This window comes from Theropithecus gelada, chromosome 11 (assembly GCF_003255815.1).
Source record: "Theropithecus gelada isolate Dixy chromosome 11, Tgel_1.0, whole genome shotgun sequence".
In the NCBI taxonomy this organism is placed as follows: Eukaryota; Metazoa; Chordata; class Mammalia; order Primates; family Cercopithecidae; genus Theropithecus; species Theropithecus gelada.
The window spans coordinates 78,943,507-78,964,346 of record NC_037679.1 but is presented as its reverse complement, the minus strand read 5'-3'; the positions used below and the strand labels follow the sequence as shown (position 1 = coordinate 78,964,346).

Sequence of the window (20,840 nt, the reverse complement as noted above, 5' to 3'; positions counted from 1 at the left end):
TGAGGTTGGGAGTTCGGGACCAGCCTGACCAACATGGAGAAACCCCATCTCTACTAAAAATACAAAAAATTAGCTGGGTGTGGTGGCACATGCCTGTAATTCCAGCTACTCGGGAGCTGAGGCAGGAGAATCGCTTTAACCTGGGAGGCAGAGGTTGCAGTGAGCTTAGATCATGCCATGCACTCCAGCCTGGGCAACAAGAGCAAACGCTCCATCTCAAAAAAAAAAAAAAAGAAAAATTGTGTAGAGGTGGGATCTCCGTATGTTGCCCAGGCTGGTCTTGAACTCCTGGCCTCAAGTGATCCTTCCATCTCCCCCTCCCAAAGTGTTGGGATTACAGGCATGAGCCACGCCTCCTGGCTGAGACTGCTTATTTTATTTATTTTTAATTTTTTTTTTGTTTGGAGACTGCTTATTTTAATGGAAGCTTCAGGGGTCAGACAGAGTCAGTGGTGAGCAAGCAAAGGTGTAGACTGTTCAGTTCAGCCTTCCTTGGACACCTTTTATGTGCCAGACAAAAGAAGGATCAGCATCAGGTGTAGTAAATTACTGGGGTTAGGTTGCTGTTTCCCAAATGCGTTAGATTTATCTCTGGTAGTGTTAAATCTCATGATTTTAGGTAGTACGTGGACAACCTATGTAAAAATATTTAATAGTTTAATATTAACTAACATATCAAAACCTGTAACTTTGCTCACACCTGTAATCCCAGCACTTTGGGAGGCCAAGGCGGGAGGATGGTTTGGGCCCAGGAGTTTGAGACCAGCTTAGGTAACACGGCAAGACCCTGTCTCTAAAACAAAACAAAACAAACAAACAAACAAATAAACAAATCCCCTATAACTTGTTCTAACAATAACCTAAACAATTTTTTAAATTTAAAATTAAATAAAAAAAAATTGAAATAGTAACCATTTTTTTTGTTTTTTTTTTGGAGACAGAGTCTTGCTTTGTCACCTAGGCTGGAGTGCAGGGGCACAGTGTCTGCTCACTGCAACCTCTGCCTCCTGGGTTCAAATGATTCTCCTGTCTCAGCCTTCTGAATAGGTGGGATTACAGGTTCTCTCCACCATGCCCGGCTAATTTTTGTATTTTTAGTAGAGACGGTGTTTCACCACGTTGGCTAGGCTAGTCTTGAACTCCTGACCTCAAGTGATCTGCCTGCCTTGGCCTCCCAAAGTGTTGGGATTACAGGCGTGAGCCACCGCGCTTGGCCAACAATCACAAATTTATAGAAAAGTTGCAAGTACAGTATAGTCAGGGTTCTTAAGGGAAATGGAACCAGTAGGAGATAGATATGTAATCATCTAGGATTATAAGTTGACACAAGACTAACCATCACATACAGTATAAACAACTTTTTTTCTTAAACCATTTGATAGATACACAATGAATATATATGTAGAATATATATATACACACACAGAATGTATATACACATAGAATATATATTGCATACAGAATATATATACACAGAAATATATATGTACACATGCATAGAATATATTTACATATATATGCATATATATAATTTATTTATTTTAAGCAGTTGATTTACACAGTTTTTTTTTTTTTTTTTTTTTTTTTAAGACACAGTCTCGCTTAGTCACCCAGGCTAGAGTGCAGTGGTGAGATTTCAGCTCACCGCAACCTCCGCCTCCCGGGTTCAAGTGATTCTCCTGCCTCAGCCCCACAAGTAGCATGCCACCACACCCAGCTAGTTTTTGTATTTTTTAGTAGAGACAGAGTTTCACCATGTTGGCTAGGCTGGCCTCGAACTCCTGACCTCAAGTGATCTGCCCGCCTTGGCCTCCCAAAGTGCTGGGATTTCAGGCACGAGCCACCATGCCCAGCCCCCATAATGTCTTTTAGAATAAAACAATCGAGTTGAGGATCACACGTGACACTTAATTGTCCTGTCTCTTTAGTCTCCTTCAATCTGGAGCAGTTCTTTGATTTTTCCTGGACTCTCATGACCTTGACAATTCTGATGATTATAGGCCAGTTATTTTGTAAAGTTTGAATTTGTCTGATGTTGCTCATATTTAGATTCAGGGTCTTGATCTTTGGCTGGAATATCACAGACAAGATGCTCTGTTCTTTTTTTTTTTTTTTTTTTTTGAGATGGTGTCTTGCTCTGTCGCCCAGGCTGGAGGGCAGTGGCCGGATCTCACCTCACTGCAAGCTCTGCCTCCCGGGTTTACGCCATTCTCCTGCCTCAGCCTCCTGACAAGATGCTCTGTTCTTATTGCATCCAAGCAGGCGACTCTCAGTTTCAATTTATCATATTCATGTTGATGCTCACTTTGATCACTTGATTAACGTGATGCCAGTTATGCTTTTCTGCTTGTGGAGTTACTCCTTCCTCCTTCGTAATTTTATTTATTTTATTTTTCTTAGAGACAGGGTCTTGCTTGGTTGCCCAAGCTGGAGTGCAGTGGTGCGATCTTGGCTCACTGTAGCGTTGAACTCCTGGGCTCAAGTAATCCACCTGCCACAGCCTCCTGAGTAACTGGGACTATAAGCACACATCACCACACCCAGCTAATCTTTGTATTGTAGAGATGGGGTCTCACTATGTTGTCCATGCTGGTCTCTAACTCCTGGCCTCAAGCAGTCCTCCTGCCTTGGCCTCCCAAAGCGCTGGGATGATAGGCATGAGCCACTGCACCCAGCCTCCTTTGTAATTAAAAAAGTGTTTTTTGGAGAGATACTTTCAAATGATGGAAATATTTTGTATCTATGTGGACTTGCATTTTCCTATTTCAGTCAGTGAGTTATAATCCATTTCTGTCATGAGTTTTATACTTAAATTGTTCCCAATTTGGCCACTGAGAACCTTTTTAGGTTAGCTTTTGTGTCCTTTTCACTTGTCCCCAAGATTCATTGAATACTTTCCTGCTTTCTGGTATAGCAAGATGTTCAGGTTCTTTTGGTAATTTTACTTTCTCTGCCCTGGCTCTGGCATCAGTCATTTCTCAGAGGAGCCCTGTTCCTTTCAGTGGACAATGGTGTTTAGAGGCCGAGATCTGGACATTGGGTATTTTCATTGCTACTGGGGTGTCACTACTCCCAGACCCCTTTCAGTGGACAGCACTAAGGAATATACATATGTATATACAGTATATATCCACTTACACGTGCACGTGTGCACACACGCACATACATTTACATCTATATTTGTGTATCTATGTCTATATATTGAAAACTGTGGCTGGGCACAGTGGCTCATGCCTTTAATCTCAGCATTTTGGGAGGCTGAGGCAAGAGGATCACTTGAAGCCAGGAGTTCAAGACCAGCTTGGGAAACATAGAGACTCTGTCTCTACAAAAATAAAAAGGGAAAACCATGAGTTCACACCAGTACCCCCAGTTCCAATCCAACTTCACAGGGTTCATTTTAGTTTTCACCCTTTCCATGTTTGTAATTCTCTTCTCTGACAGTATACCCTTAATATGTTTACTTATTTTATGCATCTGTGTGCATCCAATCTACTGTCTTTGTTGGTATCCCACCTCCCCTTGGTGGGTCCAGATAATCTGCTCTGTCCAGATAAGTTGCCCTTTCATGTGGATGTCTTCTTCACCCTGTGTGGGCCTGTGGTATTGGGCTGCGCCCACACGTGGGTGCCGCCCTCCTCACGTTGCTTGGGACTGGCACCCTGTCCTGGGCCACCGTGACTCTCCCCATAACCAGTATGGATGTTTACCTTGTTCCATACCAGCGAGTGGCTTTAGGACTGAATTGTTCAGAAACAGAAAAGGAAGAGAAAAATATTTACATTTAAAGAAAGGGAGTTTAAAGAAATATGTTAAAGAGTTGAGCAGGTAATATATGGAGCTGGCAAAAATTGTGACCAAAGTAGGTGAATGATTGAGATTTATGCAATTCGGGGCTAAGTGACAGCCCCTTCCTTGCCTCCTTCCCTCCCTCCCTCCCTTCCTTCCTCCCTCGTTTCCTCCTTCCTTCCTTCCTTCTTCTTTCTTTTTCTTTTTTTTTTTTTTAAGCTAGAAATATCTGTTTAGGCATAAAGACAGAGGAAAATACTTTTTTCCCCCTCTCACACTTAATTCTTTATAATTTTCTAAGCAGTTTCTTTTTTTCCTAGGTTTCATTTTTTGAGGAAGAGCGGAACATACTATCTCGAAGCACAAGCCCGTGGATCCCCCAATTACAGTATGCCTTTCAGGACAAAAATCACCTTTATCTGGTGAGTCTTTACATCTGTCTCTCTGGAATTAGCCTAACACTCTGACACTCAGATGCCTGTGGTAAAACTGAATGTGGTTCTTGCCCATGTGGTCTCATTCATTCAAAGGCTTTCTTGCCTTACAGGTGTCTCCCTGGTTTCCTCTTTATAAAGATCAAGAGCTAACCCATTTAGAAACAGCCTCATTGATTGTTGCATATTGTAGCTGTGGCTTTAAGGCAATAATAGGAAATCATTTATTGGGGGAATAGTCTGTTATTACGTATAAGAGAATGTTGCTTTAATTTTTAAAAACTTCCTGTGTTAGCTTGCTTAGGATAAAAAAAAAGATAATAATTCATGGTTGTGATAAGAAAATGCAAACACTGTAGAAATGCATGAAGTTGAAGGGAAAGCCCCCCATTTTCTTTTCTCTTCTTTTTTTATTGACACAGAGTCTCGCTCTGTCACTCAGGCTGGAGTTCAGTGGCGCAATCTCGGCTCACTGCAATCTCTGCCTCCAGGTTCAAGTGATTCTTCTGCCTCAGCCTCCCAAGTAGCTGGGATTACAGGTGCGTGTCACCACGCCCAACTAATTTTTGTATTTTTAGTAGAGATGGGATTTTATCACATTGACCGGGCTGGCCGCAAACTCCTGACCTCAAATGATCCACCTGCCTCAGCCTCCCAAAGTGTTGGGGTTATAGGCGTGAGCCACTCTGCCCAGTCCCTCTGTTTTATTTTCTAATCCTCTTCCCTAGGGGAAGAAATGTTAAATGGTTACATAAACTCTTCCCTTCTGACCCTTAACTATGCTCTGTGGGAGCATGGTGGGGATATTTTTCTTTTCTTCTTTTTTTGAGACCAGGTCTCGCTTTGCCACCCAGGCTGGAGTTCAGTGGCATGAACATGGCTCACTGCAGCCTTAACTTCCTGGGCTCCAACAATCCTCCCACCTCAGCCTCCTGAGATCCTGCACCACTGCACCTGGCTAATTTTTTTTTTTTTTTTGAGACGGAGTCTCGCTCTGTCGCCCAGGCTGGAGTGCAGTGGCCGGATCTCAGCTCACTGCAAGCTCTGCCTCCCGGGTTTATGTCATTCTCCTGCCTCAGCCTCCCGAGTAGCTGGGACCACAGGCGCCCGCCACCTCACCCAGCTAGTTTTTTGTATTTTTTAGTAGAGACGGGGTTTCACCGTGTTAGCCAGGATGGTCTCGATCTCCTGACCTTGTGATCTGCCCGTCTCAGCCTCCCAAAGTGCTGGGATTACAGGCTTGAGCCACCGCGCCCGGCCAATTTTTGTATTTTTAGTAGAGACGGAGTTTTGCCATGTTGCCCAGGCTGGTTTTGATCTCTTGAGCTCAAGCGATCTTCCTGCCTTGGCCTTCCAAAGTGCTGGGATTACAGGTGTGACCCACCGTGCCCAGCCCCGGTGGGGGATACTTCTATATCCTCATGTGTATAGTTGCTTTATAAAAATGGTATGTCACCCTATGCTTGGCTCTCCAGCTTGCTGTTGCCTTTCACCAGTGTATCCCAGACATCCTTTCTTCCTTGTCAGTCATGCAGGTCTACTTTATTCTTTGAGCAGTGGCATAATTTTCCCTGATGTGTATATATCATAAGTAATAAAATGCTAAAATTCATTTTGGGGCCTTGTTTAGGTTCTTGAGGGATTAAATTCCTAAATTTAAAGAGTGTATCCTAGAAACAATTTTTGTTCCTGATTCAGCCCTCAAAAGAAGACTGTCATGTTACCCTGAATGGAGATAAACAGGCTCACGTGAGAGAAAAGGTACGAGAGAGATGAACTCCCACATATCTTAAACTTCTACTGGCCAGTTTTTGAGGAATTTGCTGCTTTTATTTCTGACCTACAATAAATAAGTTTATTTGTCTTGGTTTCATATTAGTTGAGAACCCAGTGCCTGGAGAGAAGTTTTCCTTGTCCTCTGAGTGAGGACATTCACATACGAATCTATTGGAAGACTGGCTTTGACTGACCACATGTGCCTTCAGAACCAATGCCATGGCTCTTAGGTGTATGGCCTGAAACACCCTTTCTTTTTTTTTTTTTTTTTTTTTTGAGACAGAGTCTCGCTCTGTCGCCCAGGCTGGAGTGCAGTGGCCGGATCTCAGCTCACTGCAAGCTCCGCCTCCCGGGTTTACGCCATTCTCCTGCCTCAGCCTCCCGAGTAGCTGGGACTGCAGGCGCCCGCCACCTCGCCCGGCTAGTTTTTTGTATTTTTTAGTAGAGACGGGGTTTCACGGGGTTAGCCAGGATGGTCTCGATCTCCTGACCTCGTGATCCGCCCGTCTCGGCCTCCCAAAGTGCTGGGATTACAGGCTTGAGCCACCGCGCCCGGCCGTGAAACACCCTTTCTTAAATATTGCCTTAGAAGCTTTCCTTCTTTGAGACTTGGGACATGGAACCCTCATCTTCACAGATGACTTTAGTGTGTTTCTAGGGTTGCTGGTGTTCCAGGACATTTGTTGCAGATGCAATATTTACCTTGTGCTCTCTGCATCTTAGGGAGCTTCTCATGTTTGAATGTATTAACGCACTTTTTTTTTTTTTTGAGACAAAGTCTCGCTCTGTCACCCAGGCTGGTGTCACCCAGACTGGAGTGCAATGGCTCAGTCTCAGCTCACTGCAACCTCCACCTCCTGGGTTCAAGTGATTCTCTTGCCTCAGCCTCCCAAGTAGTTGGGATTACAGGTGCATGCCACCATACCCTGCTAATTTTTGTATTTTTAGTAGAGACAGGGTTTCGCTATGTTGGTGGGGCTGATCTCAAACTCCTGACCTCAGGTGATCCGCCCGCCTCAGCCTCCCAAAGTGCTGGGATTACAGGTGTGAGCCACTGCGCCTTTTCTTTTTTTCTTTTCTTTTTCTGAGACGGAATCTTTCTCTGTCACCCAGGCTTGAGTGCAGTCGTGCATTCTCGGCTCATTACAACCTCCACTTCCCGGGTTCAAGTGATCCTCCTGTCTTAGCCTCCTGTGTAGCTGAGGCTACAGGCGCATGCCACCATGCCCAGCTAATTTTTGTATTTTTAGTAGAGACGGGGTTTCGCCATGTGGGTTAGGCTGGTCTTGAACTCCTGACCTCAGTTGATCCACCCATCTTGGCCTCCCAAAGTGCTGGGATTACAGGCGTGAGCCATTGTGCCTAGCCTCAGGCTTCTTTATTAAGAAAAGAAGTTTGGGCCAGGCGTGATGGCTCACACCTGTAATCCCAGCACTTTGGGAGGCCGAGGTGGGTGGATCATGAGATCAGAAGATCGAGACCATCCTGGCTAACATGGTGAAACCCTGTCTCTACTAAAAATATAAAAAATTAGCCAGACGCGGTGGCGGGTGCCTATAGTCCCAGCTACTTGGGAGGTTGAAGCAGGACAATGGTGTGAACCCAGAAGGCGGAGCTTGCAGTAAGCCGAGATTATGCCACTGCACTCTAGCCTGGGCGACAGAGTGAGACGCCCTATCAAAAAAAAAAAAAAAAAGAAAAAAAAGAAAAGAAGTTCCCTTGAAACAATAGGGCTTTTGTTTGTTTTAGTTCATGTTTGTTTGTTATTGTTGTTTTAGGTACGTATTTTTTTTTAAGCGATGAGGTCTCTGTTACAGTGGCATGATCATAGCTCACTGTAACCTCAAATTCCAGGGCTCAAGTGATTCTCCTGCTTTTGCCGCCTGATTAGCTAGGACAACAGGTACAAACCACCATGCCTAGCTAATTTTTAAATTTTTCAGAGACTGGGGTCTCACTAGGTTACCTAGGCTGGTTTTGAACTCCTGGCCCCAGGCCATCCTCCTGCCTTGGCTTCCCAAATTGTTGGGATCACAGGCGTGAGCCACGACGCCCAGCCTGTTTTAGATATTTTAATTAGAGCTCTGCAAGAGGTTTAGAACACTAACTTGTAAAGATAAACTTCATTTTCAATGCCACACAGAATCTAAGAGGTCCTGGAATTAGGAAGGGCTTTGCTTTTTGAACCAAAGTTGAGAGTCCACAGTTTTCTGGTCTACCTTGCAGTGTTCAATAAACTCATATTTCTCTTCTCTGAGTTGTAGAGCTCCTCTTCTTGGTGTCTAGTCTCAGGCAGCTTATTCTTCTTAAAAGTAAGCATTATTGAAATGCTTTGGGATTTTCATACCATCAAGGTCCATTTTGGTAGAGGCGTTGACAAATTTTCAGTGTTCTGTGTAAAGGAACTCAGTTGAGGATTTAGTGGTCTGTGTGGCAGGCTACTGCTCAGTAGCTTCAGGGAAACCACTGCTTGCCTCCCCTGTGGCCAGTGAGGTTGATCAGAGGAGCCCCAGCAGGGATGCCCAAATGTAGTTTTCTTACATGTTGATGGTGGTGCTTTGTTTCATGTCTGAACAGTTCTCAAATCACATCTTCAGGAGAGTACTGTCTAGGCATTTTGATAATTTCTCACTTTGATGTCACCATTCTTATTACCACCACCTAGCTTTGTCATAGTAGAAAGAACTTTCCTTTTTCTTCCGTGTGTGTGTGTGTGTGTGTGTGTGTGTGTGTGTTTGAGATGGAGTCTCATCCTGTCACCCAGGCTGGAGTGCAATGGCGTGATCTCGGCTCACTGCAACCTCCGCCTCCCAGGTTATCCCGTTTCAGCCTCCTGAGTAGCTGGGATTACAGGCGTGTGCCACCACACCTGGCTCATTTTTATATTTTTTAGTAGAGGTGGGGTTTCACCACGTTGGCCAGGCTGGTCTTGAATTCCTGACCTCGTGATCCACCCGCCTCCACCTCCCAAAGTGCTGGGATTGCAGGCGTGAGCCACTGTGCCTGGATTTTTTTTTTTTGAGACAGAGTCTTGCTCTGTTGCCCAGGATGGAGTGCAGTGGCGGGATCTTGGCTCACTGTAGCCTCCACCTTCTAGGTTCAAGCAATTCTTCTGCTTCAGCCTCCTGAGTAGCTGGGATTTTCAGGTGCCCACGACCATGTCTGGCTACTTTTTGCATTTTTAGTAGAGACAGAGTTTCACCATGTTGGCCAGGCTGGTTTGTGGCTCCTGACCGCAGGTGATCTGCCCGCCTCAGCCTCCCAGAGTGCTGGGATGAGCACTTGGGAGGCATGAGCCACTGCGTCCGGCCACCTTTGTCTTCTTAATTGTGGATTTAACGGCTGTGGACATCTGCTTGGGCATAGTCTTCCTGGAGTACCTCTCGGATTGGGACTCTGCAGATTTCTATGCTAGGACAGGCTCCCAGATGTAGGGGGCTTCCCCATTGATCTCACCACTGGCATCAGTATCCTTAGCTTCTACTCAGCTTTTCCATCCGCCATCTTGCAAGATGGAAGTTTGTTTTTTTTTTTTTTTTTTAGACCGAGTCTCGCTCTGTCGCCAAGGCTGGAGTGCAGTGTTGTGATCTCGGCTCACCACAGCCTCCGCCTCCTGGGTTCAAGCGATTCTCCTGCCTCAGCCTCCGGAGTAGCTGGGATTATAGATAGGCGCGCACCACCACGCTCGTTTAATTTTTTGTGTTTTTAGTAGAGATGGAGCTTCACCGTGTTAGCCAGGATGGTCTCTATCTTCTGACCTCATCATCCGCCCGCTTCGGCCTCGCAAAGTGCTGGGATTACGGATGTGAGCCACCGTGCCCAGCCTGGGAGGGTTCTTAATGCAGCTGTTTTTCGGAGTTCTGGTTGCCTCAGCACATTGCCACTTGGGTCAATGACATTTTTACTCCCTTCTTTTGTAGCTCAATTGGGTATTACTGATGGGATTTTGTAATTATTAATATTTTCTTGTCTCCATTTTCTTCTCAAGTACTTTGTTGCTTTAGAGTAAAATGCTTGCTAAAGGTATAGTTTTCACATAAAAGCGCAAACTTAGCTTGGAAATTAAGATATGATCATACCTCTGCCATCCCTTATGTGTAATTCTGAAATACCTAGAGTTCTGAATAACCTCAAGTTCTTTCATTACTTGTTTATCAACAAAATCTGACTTGAACTCAGTTTTTGGCAAAACTTGATCCAAGCTGTCTTAAGGCTCTTTTTAGTCTTTATTCATTCCCTTTAGAGTGACTTCACATTTTACTATAAAATTATGAATGTGTTTGATTACGAGGTGATGTCCCAGACCCTACTGAGGGTGTTACATAATATAAAGTGTATGTATGGCTGGGCACGGTGGCTCACGCCTATAATCCCAGCACTTTGGGAGGCCGAGGCGGGTGAATAACCTGAGTTCAGGAGTTCAAGACCAGCCTGGCCAACATGGTGAAACCACATCTCTACTAAGAATACAAAAATTAGCCAGGTGTGATGGTGGGTGCCTGTAATCCCAGCTACCCCTTAGGCTGAGGCAGGAGAATCACTTGAACCCAGGAGGTGAAGGTTGCAGTGAGCCAAGATCATGCCAGTGCACTGCAGCCTGGGTAACAGAGCAAGACTCTGTCTCAAAAAAAAAAAAAAAAAAAGTGTATGTACCACTTTACCTTTACTTTTCTGAAAAGAAAAATTCTGAATCTGGAAGCCTATTCTGTTGCAAGATAAAGGGATCCTAGATTTATATTGGTACTGTACAGTCCTGAAATTCCATCCTATCTATTGGCCACTTTTACATCAACAAACATTTGAAGTTTGGGGAAACTTACATATCATGCTCCCCTGGCAGTTGAACATTATTTTATTTTATTTTATTTTTTTGGAGACGGAGTCCTGCTCTGCCCAGGCTGGAGTGCAGTGGCGTGATCTCGGCTCATTGCAACCTCTGCCTCCTGGGTTCAAGCAATTCTCCTGCCTCAGCCTCCTGAGTAGTTGGGATTACAGGCGTGCACCACCATGCCTGGCTAGTTTTTGTCTTTTTAGTAGAGATGAGGTTTCTCCATGTTGACCAGGCTGGTCTCGAACTCCTGACCTTGTGATCTGCCTGCCTCGACCTCCCAAAGTGTTGGAATTACAGGCGTGAGCCACCGCGCCTGGCCTTGAAGACACATTTTAAATCAGTGAAAAAAACAACAGGATTCTGCCTCCTATGGTCTATCCCTCCTGGCTGTCTCTTCTCTCCATTCTTGCCCCTGCTGTGTGGGTTTCAGGCCTCCATCTTCTCTACCCTGCATTGCTGTGATAACCTCTGAAGTATTCTCGCTGCCATCTGTCTGGCCCTCCTCCCAGGTCTTCCACATACTGCAGCCAAGACATCCCACTATTGAAACCCTTCAAGACTCCCTGCTGTCCTCTGGATGAAGTCCACCCTCTTTCACGTGACTTACTAGGCCTTTCTTGCCCTTGCCTCCAGCCTCGTCACTTACTATTTCTCTTTCTACCTTACATCCATCCTGAACTTCCTTTGGTTCTTTGACCTTGCCTCTGACCTTTTTGCATGCCGTTCACTCTTTCCCTGTTCACCTTGCTAACTCCTCTTTCTCTTTCTGGGTTGGATCAGATTTCACTTCTTCCAGAAGCCCCTCCTAGAACCTGTACTTCTGGGACGGCGCCTTTTGACTGTACTCTCATTGCACCCTGTACTTCTCCTTCATGAGTGGGTGCTGCTCTGTCCCAGTAGGCGACTTCATCCTTAAGGGATGAGCTTTACCAAGTCAATGCTTAAACAATATTTATTGGATGAATGTGTGATTAATTTCATAGAAATTTGATGTATGTTCAAATTTACTTACTGTATTACAGAATTTGCATTATATTCTCAGCAGAGTTATTTTCTTTAACGTGTGTAATTCAAGATAGACTCAGTGAGATTTTCAAAATTTGGAATGCGGTGCAAAGAAATTGAACTTGAGTTCTTTTGCATTTTGATGGCTAAACATTTCCCATTTGTGGTGACATACCAGTGAGTTTGGTTTACTGTTTTCTGGTCTATAGAAAATTGTCACAAACTCCGTCATAATATCTGGTTCTATATAACAAGGCTAATCCTGTATTCTGCAGGTGGCTCATGGAAACAGTGCTCTGTTGATCTGGTTCATGAAGAAGTCTGTTCAATTCCGCATAACAGATGCCTTTATCAGTGTCCTTCCATGAAGGAGCTGATCTTCACAAAGAACACGTAGTTTTGCATCCCACCACTTGTAGTATTTTTTTTTGTTGTTGTTGAGATGGAGTCTCGCTGTGTCACCCAGGCTAGAGTACAGTGGCGCGATCTCAGCTCAGTGCATCCTCCACCTCCTGGGTTCAAGTGATTCTCCTACCTCAGCCTCCTGAGTAGCTGGGATTACAGGCGTGCGCCACCATGCCCGGCTAATTTTTGTATTTTTAGTAGAGATGGGGTTTCACCATATTGATCAGGCTGTTCTCAAACTCTTGACCTCATGATCTGCCCACCTCGGCCTCTCAGAGTGCTGAGATTACAGGCGTGAGCCACTGAACCCTGCCAGTGTTGTTTTGTCTAAATTCTTTGTGCTAATGTTTTTCCTGCTGTGGTTTTCTTCAAGTTACCCTTGCTCTGAGCCTGCAATTGACCCACGAAATCCTTTTCTGTGCTGTAACCTTACAGTGACTTCCTTATGTTCACTCCAAATGTTTTTCCCTAGTTGCATGTAGAGATATATCAGCTAAGGTACACGCTTAGCTGCTATATCAAAGAGACCCTAATGTACAGCCCAGGCTGGCAGAGCAGCTCTGCTGTGTGTGTTAATTCAGGGATCCGGGTTCCTTCCGTGTTGTGACTCCCCCATTCCTTAGGATGTTGTCTTCTTTTACACGGCTGAAGTTGGGCCATTTCATGTCTCTGTTCCAGCTGGCTGGTAGGAAAAAAGAACAGAAATTCAGAGTAAGCAAATTCTTTCTCCATAGATTGATGTGGAAGTTGGACACATCATTTCCTCTCACATTTTCTTGGCCAGAACGTAGTCATGTGACTGCGCATCTAACTGCTAAGGAGACTGGGAATTTACTGTCGGCTGTGTGACCTCTGTCAAGCTAAAATTCTTATTACTGTGGAATAAGGGAAGGATGGATTGGGGGACACAATTAATAGTCTGTCACAGAGCTAAAACAGCTGCTTTTGTCTGGGCACGGTGGCTCACACATGTAATTTCAGCCCTTTGGGAGGCTGAGGCGAGTGGATCACTTGAGATCAGGAGTTCGAGACCAGCCTGGCCAACATGGTGAAACGCTGTCTCTACTAAAAATACAGAAATTAGCCGGGCATGGTGGCTGGCACCTGTAATCTGAGCTACTCCAGAGGTTGAGACAGGAGAATTGCTTGAACCTGGAAGGCAGAGGTTGTAGTGAGCCAAGATGGTGCCACTGCACTCCAGCCTGGGCGACAGAGTGAGACTTCATCTCAAAAAAAAAAAAAAAAAAGCAAAATAAACAGCTGCTTTTATAGGTGATACAAGGTACAGCTGAGTTTTGAAGCCAAGCCTGTGGTTTCACCTTCCATATTCTTACTCAAGGCATTATACTTCTGGATCTGAAACCACTGCTACTAGGATGCCCTGCTTGGGATGAGTTCTTTATATTTCTTATCTTGCTTTCAACCCACACCTGTGCAATTTTATGGGCAGTATTTGTTTCCTATGTAGGAACAATTTGAAAGTGGGCTGTTTCTAGGCTTTCATGAATAGCAGCCTATGCTGTCATTGGGAATCTGGAGGGAGTTAATGAACACAACTTCATTGTTTACTTTAGTGAAATGTGGCAGCTTATGATAGTTTTGACAGTGAGACATGTGCTGTTTTGATCTCTCGGCTAAGATTATCTGATTTTTCAGGCATGTCTCAAAACTCACCAGGCCTGTTCACATGCTGCTGCTTCTGAAGCCAGGGTTTGGAAGCCAGCTGCCCATCAGAATGAGGCTGTGACTTAGAATATTGGTTCTTGTTTTATTACCATTCCTTGTTTGGTCTCTCCAGAGTCACTGGCCTTTTCGGCTTCAATTTTCTTATTGGTGAAATGAGATATTAATTCCTCTTATTGACTTCAATTGCTGAGTGTATTGTTGCCTTTGGGAGGTTCTTTGAGTTTTCTGTGCCTTTCAAATAGTTTTTTAAAAATTTTTTAGATTTTTTTTTATTCTGGTGTTTTGAGGCATGTAAAAGTGCATTTACACTTTTACCATTTTAGGAGCCACAATTTAATTATGTCGTCCCAGCTTGCTTGGCCTTATCCCCAGAGTTTCTGATTCAGTAGGTCTGGGGTGGGGCCCAGAAATTTGCATTTCTTCTTCTATTTTCGAGACAGAGTCTTATTGTGTCATCTAAGCTGGAATGCAGTGGCACAATCATAGCTCACTGTAGCCTCAAACTCCTGGGCTCAGGCCGTCCTCCTACCTCACCCTCCTGAGTAACTGGGACTACAGGCATACACTACCATGCCCGGCTACCTTTTTCATTTTTTGTAGAGATGGGGGTCTCCCTGTGTTGCTCAGGCTGGTCTTGAATTCCTGGGCTGAAGCGATCCTCCTGCTTCAGCCTCCCAAAATGCCGGCATTCCAGGCATGAACCACCACACTTGGCCAAGACTTTGCATTTCTAGCTAGTTTCCAAGTAATGCTGCTGCTGGTGTGCGGACCTCATTCTGAGAACCATTGTCCTATAACTGTAGCTATAGTTAGTTTCTGGTTATAGCTTCTTCCTTTTGTCCCTTCAGTAATAGCGTACACATCCAAAATCCCTGTACTTGCTCTTTCAGGCCCAGGCATGGTATCTGGTCCCCTTCTGTTGCTAGCCCTGGGGTGCTTCATCACCCTGAATTTATTTTTCTTCTCCTAACCCGAACCTTTGTAAATAGCCCCTTCCCTAATGAATGTCCTCAATTCCCTGGTTTGCATGTCCTGTCTGTTTCTTGGCAAGACTTTGGATGATCCAGTACTCAATGAGGATTTTTTTCATAGATGGATGAATCAGGCTGGGTTTCATGTTTTCTAAGATAAAGGGCCTTCTCTCTTTTTCTCTTGATGACTTTGACCAAGAAGAAAATAACAGTTTTTATTCTAAAGAATAATAATATCGGGGCCCCTCTGCTCAGAGGCCACTCTGCTTTAAGGACCCCTTCTCTCCTCCCTCATGCCAAAGATCAGGAACACTGGGCAGAGCGGATAATGATGCCGCTGGCACCATTACATTTTCATGGCACTTTCAGTTGTGCTGAGCGTGCAAGCATTTCAAGGAGACATTTCTAAGAGGTGGCTAGCACAGCATGCCTCTAATGCCCTATGTGAATTGGAATAGAGTACTAAAGAACTGTTCAATATTCACCCCATCCCCACATATGCAAGCATGCACGTGGGTGCATTGCATATGTGTGTGTGCACACGTGCACACACACATTTGTCCTTTGTTTCAAATGCAACACAATGGATGGAAATTGCCTTCCTAGTACTGGGGTATGGATGCAAACACCAACAGAGAAGCAGCCGCTACTTCCAAACTGAACACATGTGAGATTTGCCCTTTAATTAGCATCTGCAGCTGCTGCCATCAGAAGGGTCTGTCTCTGTTGGCCTGAAAGTCTTTGCTTTAAAAGAGCAAGTCCATTATAGCTCCAAGCTAGGCTCGTCTGTCAGCTGCTGTGCTTTCTCTGCCATCAGCGGGGTTGCCACATTGTTTTGGGCTGTTTCACTCTAGGACTCTTTCCTCCTCCTGTGCCCGCAGCCTCTGATTACTATGCCTTGGTGATCATCATTTGGGTGACCTGCAGCTGCTCATTGTGTGTGCAGGAGACATCTCCAGTCCTTGCAAGGAGGGAAGATCACTGGCTTCAGTGCTGATGGACTGGTTATTTTCCAGCTCTTTGTTGTCAGTGATCTTGTCTTGATATGCAGAAAGGCTCCAGGTAGTCACTGAAAAAAATACAAGCAGCAGAGGTGATGGCTATATGAAAGCCATGTTTCATCAAGGGCATTGCTGCTATAGAAACTTTTAATTCACTTGGAGAAGGGAGCCATATTTGTTCCACAGCCTCCTCAGCAGTGGGTCACACGGTGCTGGGCTGGCTGCATCTGAATCACCCCAGTAGCTCCTTAAAACTGTAGATTCCCATCCATGGAGTGTGATCCATGAAGTCTGGGGTTATTCCCTGGAATCCTTTAAGCTCCCTAAGTAGTTGGGATGGGAAAGAGATACGCTTTACCTTACTATACTGCTCATTATTATCATTTTAAAATTTTTGCCGGGCACAGTGGCTCACACCTGTAATCCCAGCACATTGGGAGACCGAGGTGGGTGGATCACTTGAGGTCAGGAGTTCGAGTCCAGCCTGGCCAACATGATGAAATCCCATCTCTACTAAAAATACAAAAATTAGCCGGGCATGGTGGCGCGTGCCTGTAGTCCTACTCTGGAGGCTGAGGCAGGAGAATTGCTTGAACCCGAGAGGCAGAGGTTGCAGTGAGCCGAGATCGTAGCACTGCACTCCAGCCTGGGCAACAGAGCGAGACTTAATCTCAAAAAAAGAAAAAAAAAAAGAAAAAAAAAGAAAAAACAGAACTCTTTTTCATTATACCAGAACGTCAGCTGTATGGAGGTGGAGATTTTTTCTGTTTTATTCACTGCTGTTTCCCTAGTATCTAGAATAGTGGCTGGCACATGATAGGCACTCAAATATTGATTTAGATGAGTCTATCTTATTTTCTTTTAATTTTTTTGTTTTTATTAGAGGTGGGGTCTCGCTTTATTGCCCAGCCTGGTCTCAAAACTCCTGACCTCAAGTGATTCTACTGCCTCAGTCTCCCAAAGGGCTAGGATAGGCATGAGCCATCATGCCTGGCTTGTCTTATTTTTAAGAAACACTTCTCCTGGTGATTCTGATGGACAATCAGGCTTGGGAAGTTCTAACCTAGAGGACCTATAGTTGTCTTGGGGTAGAAGTCAAGGCTATCCTGGTTTTGAGGATCAGTGCCTTACTGAGCATCTCTGAATAGTAAAAGTCAGGGACAGAGTTACATTTTTGGACAAAACCAGATGCTGTGAATGGACTCTCGGTCACAACCTGGGTGGCGACTTTGTCCTTAACTTCTTCATCATTTTCTGCTGACCCTGGTCTTTGGTTCACAGCAAGTCACCTGGTAAGAAGAATTGAAGACGCCTAGTTTGTTACTTTAGATGATGCTTTTGGAACCTCTTGGTACCATTTTAACAATCCAAATGTATTTTCTGAAAGCACTGAAGTCCTGGGTCTGTATTGTATCTTTAAGCTCTAACAGCATGATGATTGAATAAGCCTTGGTTGGCCACACACAAGCCATCTTCCCCGTGGGCTCCATTCATACTAGAATGAGCAGCTATACCCAGTAGTATAGTTTTGGGATATGGGTAACATCTTGGGATAGCCACATTGACTCAGTAAATGTCTGAACTACATTCTTCTAATGGTGCACTGTTGGAATTTTTGGTGTGGTAACCTGGAATGGTGGGTCAAGTTTGATTAGCATCTTTGATAAAGACCCGGTCTATTTAGAGGTTTGTCATTGAGTGTGTCTGTTTTGGCCTCATGTTGTGATGCATGCTGTGTAGCAGCTGTGGTAATTTTTGTTGCTTGTTTTCTCAATCAACCCTGGTTTTGAAGAAATGGAAAGTTGTTCCACTCTTAGACTGATCTGATTTGGGAGGGGATTTTCAGTCAGGAAGTTGGATCTTCTGAATAGAAGCAAAGAATACATGTCTTTCTGCCTCTTTACGAGCTGGCTCTTGTTTTCTGAACTATTTTACTGGTCACTGCAAATAGAATGTCAGGAGTAGCTGCCAGATACTAAGTTGTGTTCAGTTTGTCAGTTCTTAAGAGTTGCCGGTGGCTGCTCTGCTATGCATATGACTTTCTCAGCCTTAAACTCACAAGCCATACTGTTTTTTTCACATCTTTAATACAGCCATAGGAAATTTATAACTGTGGTGTGTCGTCATAAATATGCATTGTTGTTATTTTAAGACATTTCAGTACTAAAAGTATAAGTACTTCTGTTATTATCTGTGAATTTCTTTCCTTTTTCTTTTTTTGGATATTTAAGACCTTTTTAATGGCAATATATATTTAAAACAGACATATAAATTAGCATTCACCCACATACCCAGGGCCTGTGGAGAACCAGGTTGGGATGAGTGGGTGAGCTAAAGGCAGCCAGGTGGCTCCCGTGGGCTCCTCGAGGACTGGGGTGAGTAACTAATGTCTGCTAGGAACTTGGGGGAAAGAAAGTGCGTATGTGAGGTGCTGCCCCTTCTAAGTGTTCTTCTTGTTCATAAATCATATATATATATATATATATATATATATTTTTTTTTTTTTTTTTTTTTTTTTGAGATGGAGTCTCGCTCTGTCGCCAGGCTGGAGTGCAGTGGTGTGATCTCAGCTCACTGCAACCTCCGCCTCCCAGGTTCAAGCGACTCTCTTGCCTCAGCCTCCCGAGTAGCTGGGACTACAGGCATGCACCACCATGCCCAGCTAATTTTTGTATTTTTAGTAAAGATGAGGTTTCACCATGTTGGCCAGGGTGGTCTCGATCTCTTGACCTCGTAATCTGCCTGCCTCGGCCTCCCAAAGTGCTGGGATTACAGGCATGAGCCACTGTGCCCAGTCCATAAATCAAAATTTTTTCAGCAATTGTTGTGCAAATGGAACCTTACTCTTCAAATGCAATTGTCCGGTGTCTGGCTTAATGTCTGCTGTTGTCAGAAACTATGTGAATGGAGTAGACTCCCAGGTTATAAGGAGCCCTTGGGGAGGATGCGCGAGTCACTGGCTTCTCCAGGGGTCTCTGGTTTGGGGTTGCCTTGGTGCTGGGCACACTTGCTGGAGATTTTACTAGACCAGCCTGAGGCCTTTGGGGCTCTGTGCAGATGCTCTACTTCTGACTTGTCTAGAGCTTTCTTCTAATTCTGGACTAAAAGCAAGCAGGAGTTTGGAGGATGATGGTGAGAATTCACATCCCCGAGTTGGCTTTTGGAATGCAGTAGTTTGTGAGATTTAGTGTTTTTTTAAGAAGTATATTCAGATCTTGCCTTTTCCCAGAAAGCATATGAGACAACTTCCAAGACATTTATAGCATGGCTAATAAAATGGGAAATCAGGGCGAAGGACAGGAGAACTCAATAAGGGTTAACATGGCTACGGCGATTGTCTCAACGGGTTCTTTTTGCTGGACAGAGCAGAAAGGATCATACAGTAAAGTAGTGGGGAAGGATGGGAATTGAATGGTAGGTGAAGACTTCATGTTGGTGCCAGGCACTGTGCCAGGCCCTCAGAGGACCTTGTCTTACTTAATCCTCACACAGTGCTGCAAGGGGATTAGTCTTTTCCCTGTTTTGGAGAGGATGAAACTGAAAGGCAGAGAGGTGAAGTCACCAGCAGGAGGCTGAAGCCACCCAGGCTAACTGGCCTTATAGCCACCTGGGGACTCAGGAATATCACAACTGTTTATCATCAAAAGGAGAAAGGATTTCAGTTCCTTGGGGTAGAGGAGTTTCTTTTTGCTAATCAAACATTTTACTTGAGGCTTAATATTCTTCTTCAAGATTTTTTTCCTGTGTATGTACAAACACATGTAATAATTCCTTATTTATTACAAAAAAGGGGTTGTACTTTATTCTTTACAGGATTTCACTTTATATTGTCATGGACAATTTTCCATGGCAGTATGAATAAATGGAATCCATTTGTTTTTAATATCTTCGTCTTATCCCATTGTTTACATATGTCATATTTTAGCCTGTCTTTGATGGATAGCTGAATGATTTCCATGGCTTTTTCTCCTGTTACAAACAATACTGCAAAGAATCTATTTATCTTTCTATTTATCTGCAAACTATTGTAAGTACCTGTAAAGTAAATTGTTAGAAGTGGAATTACTAGGTCAAAGGGGATATTTTCACATTTAAATTTTGAATAGAGGCTGTCAGTTGCCTTCCACACTGACTATAAAAGGAAAAGATTGTATCACATTTATTGCAAGCCTTCTGAATTCTGCTGGGTGCTGAGGGGAATACAGAAAGGATATAAGAGAGTGGTTGCCCTCTAGGAATATCTGTCTACACTGTACCTAATCCTAGGGAATGTCTGGGGTGTCAACTTGTGGGTGGGGAAGTGGGTGGATTTAATTCAACTTTTCAAGCTTGCCTTGCAAACACTGTGCATGGTGTCTGGGACTAGTCTTTCATTATATTGATTCCCCTGAGTAACAGATGTAATTTTCTTAGGGCAGGGACTTCATCCTATGTGACTTACAGTGTGCCTTACACATCTTCTTTGTTTTGTGGAGACCTTGTTATTGTAACATGTCAGGTGATATTTGAGGATCTAATTGAGGCATTCCCTATTTTTGGGTGTGTGAATAATTAATAACTTTGGCATTCTATACAGGTCATGGAATATCAGCCTGGAGGGGACTTGCTGTCACTTTTGAATAGATATGAGGACCAGTTAGATGAAAACCTGATTCAGTTTTACCTAGCTGAACTGATTTTGGCTGTTCACAGTGTTCATCAGATGGGATATGTGCATCGGTAAGTGAGACTCTGGTAGCATTTTTATGCTGAGGATTTTTCTGTGTTGCATAAGAGTTCCTGCATGGAAATGAGTGGATGAATGATTTCAGGATCAAGATAACACTCCATCCAATTTTTAGCCAGTCTACCAATAACTGGCTGAAAGCAGACTTTCCAAAAGGGAGGACATTTCAGCTTGCCCATCCAGCAGTGCAATAGATCTAGAATTGTAATGTGCTCA

At 44.2% G+C, this 20,840-nt stretch overlaps 1 protein-coding gene across 1 annotated transcript in view; it reads left to right on the top strand.

Moving 5' to 3' along the window:
- CIT (citron rho-interacting serine/threonine kinase) overlaps positions 1-20,840 on the top strand; it is a 196,497-nt gene that overhangs the window by 23,142 nt on the left and 152,515 nt on the right. The window contains exons 5-6 of the mRNA XM_025401253.1: positions 4,110-4,211; positions 20,475-20,617. Coding sequence (XP_025257038.1) covers positions 4,110-4,211; positions 20,475-20,617 — 245 coding nt within the window. The remainder of the gene's footprint in view (positions 1-4,109; positions 4,212-20,474; positions 20,618-20,840) is intronic.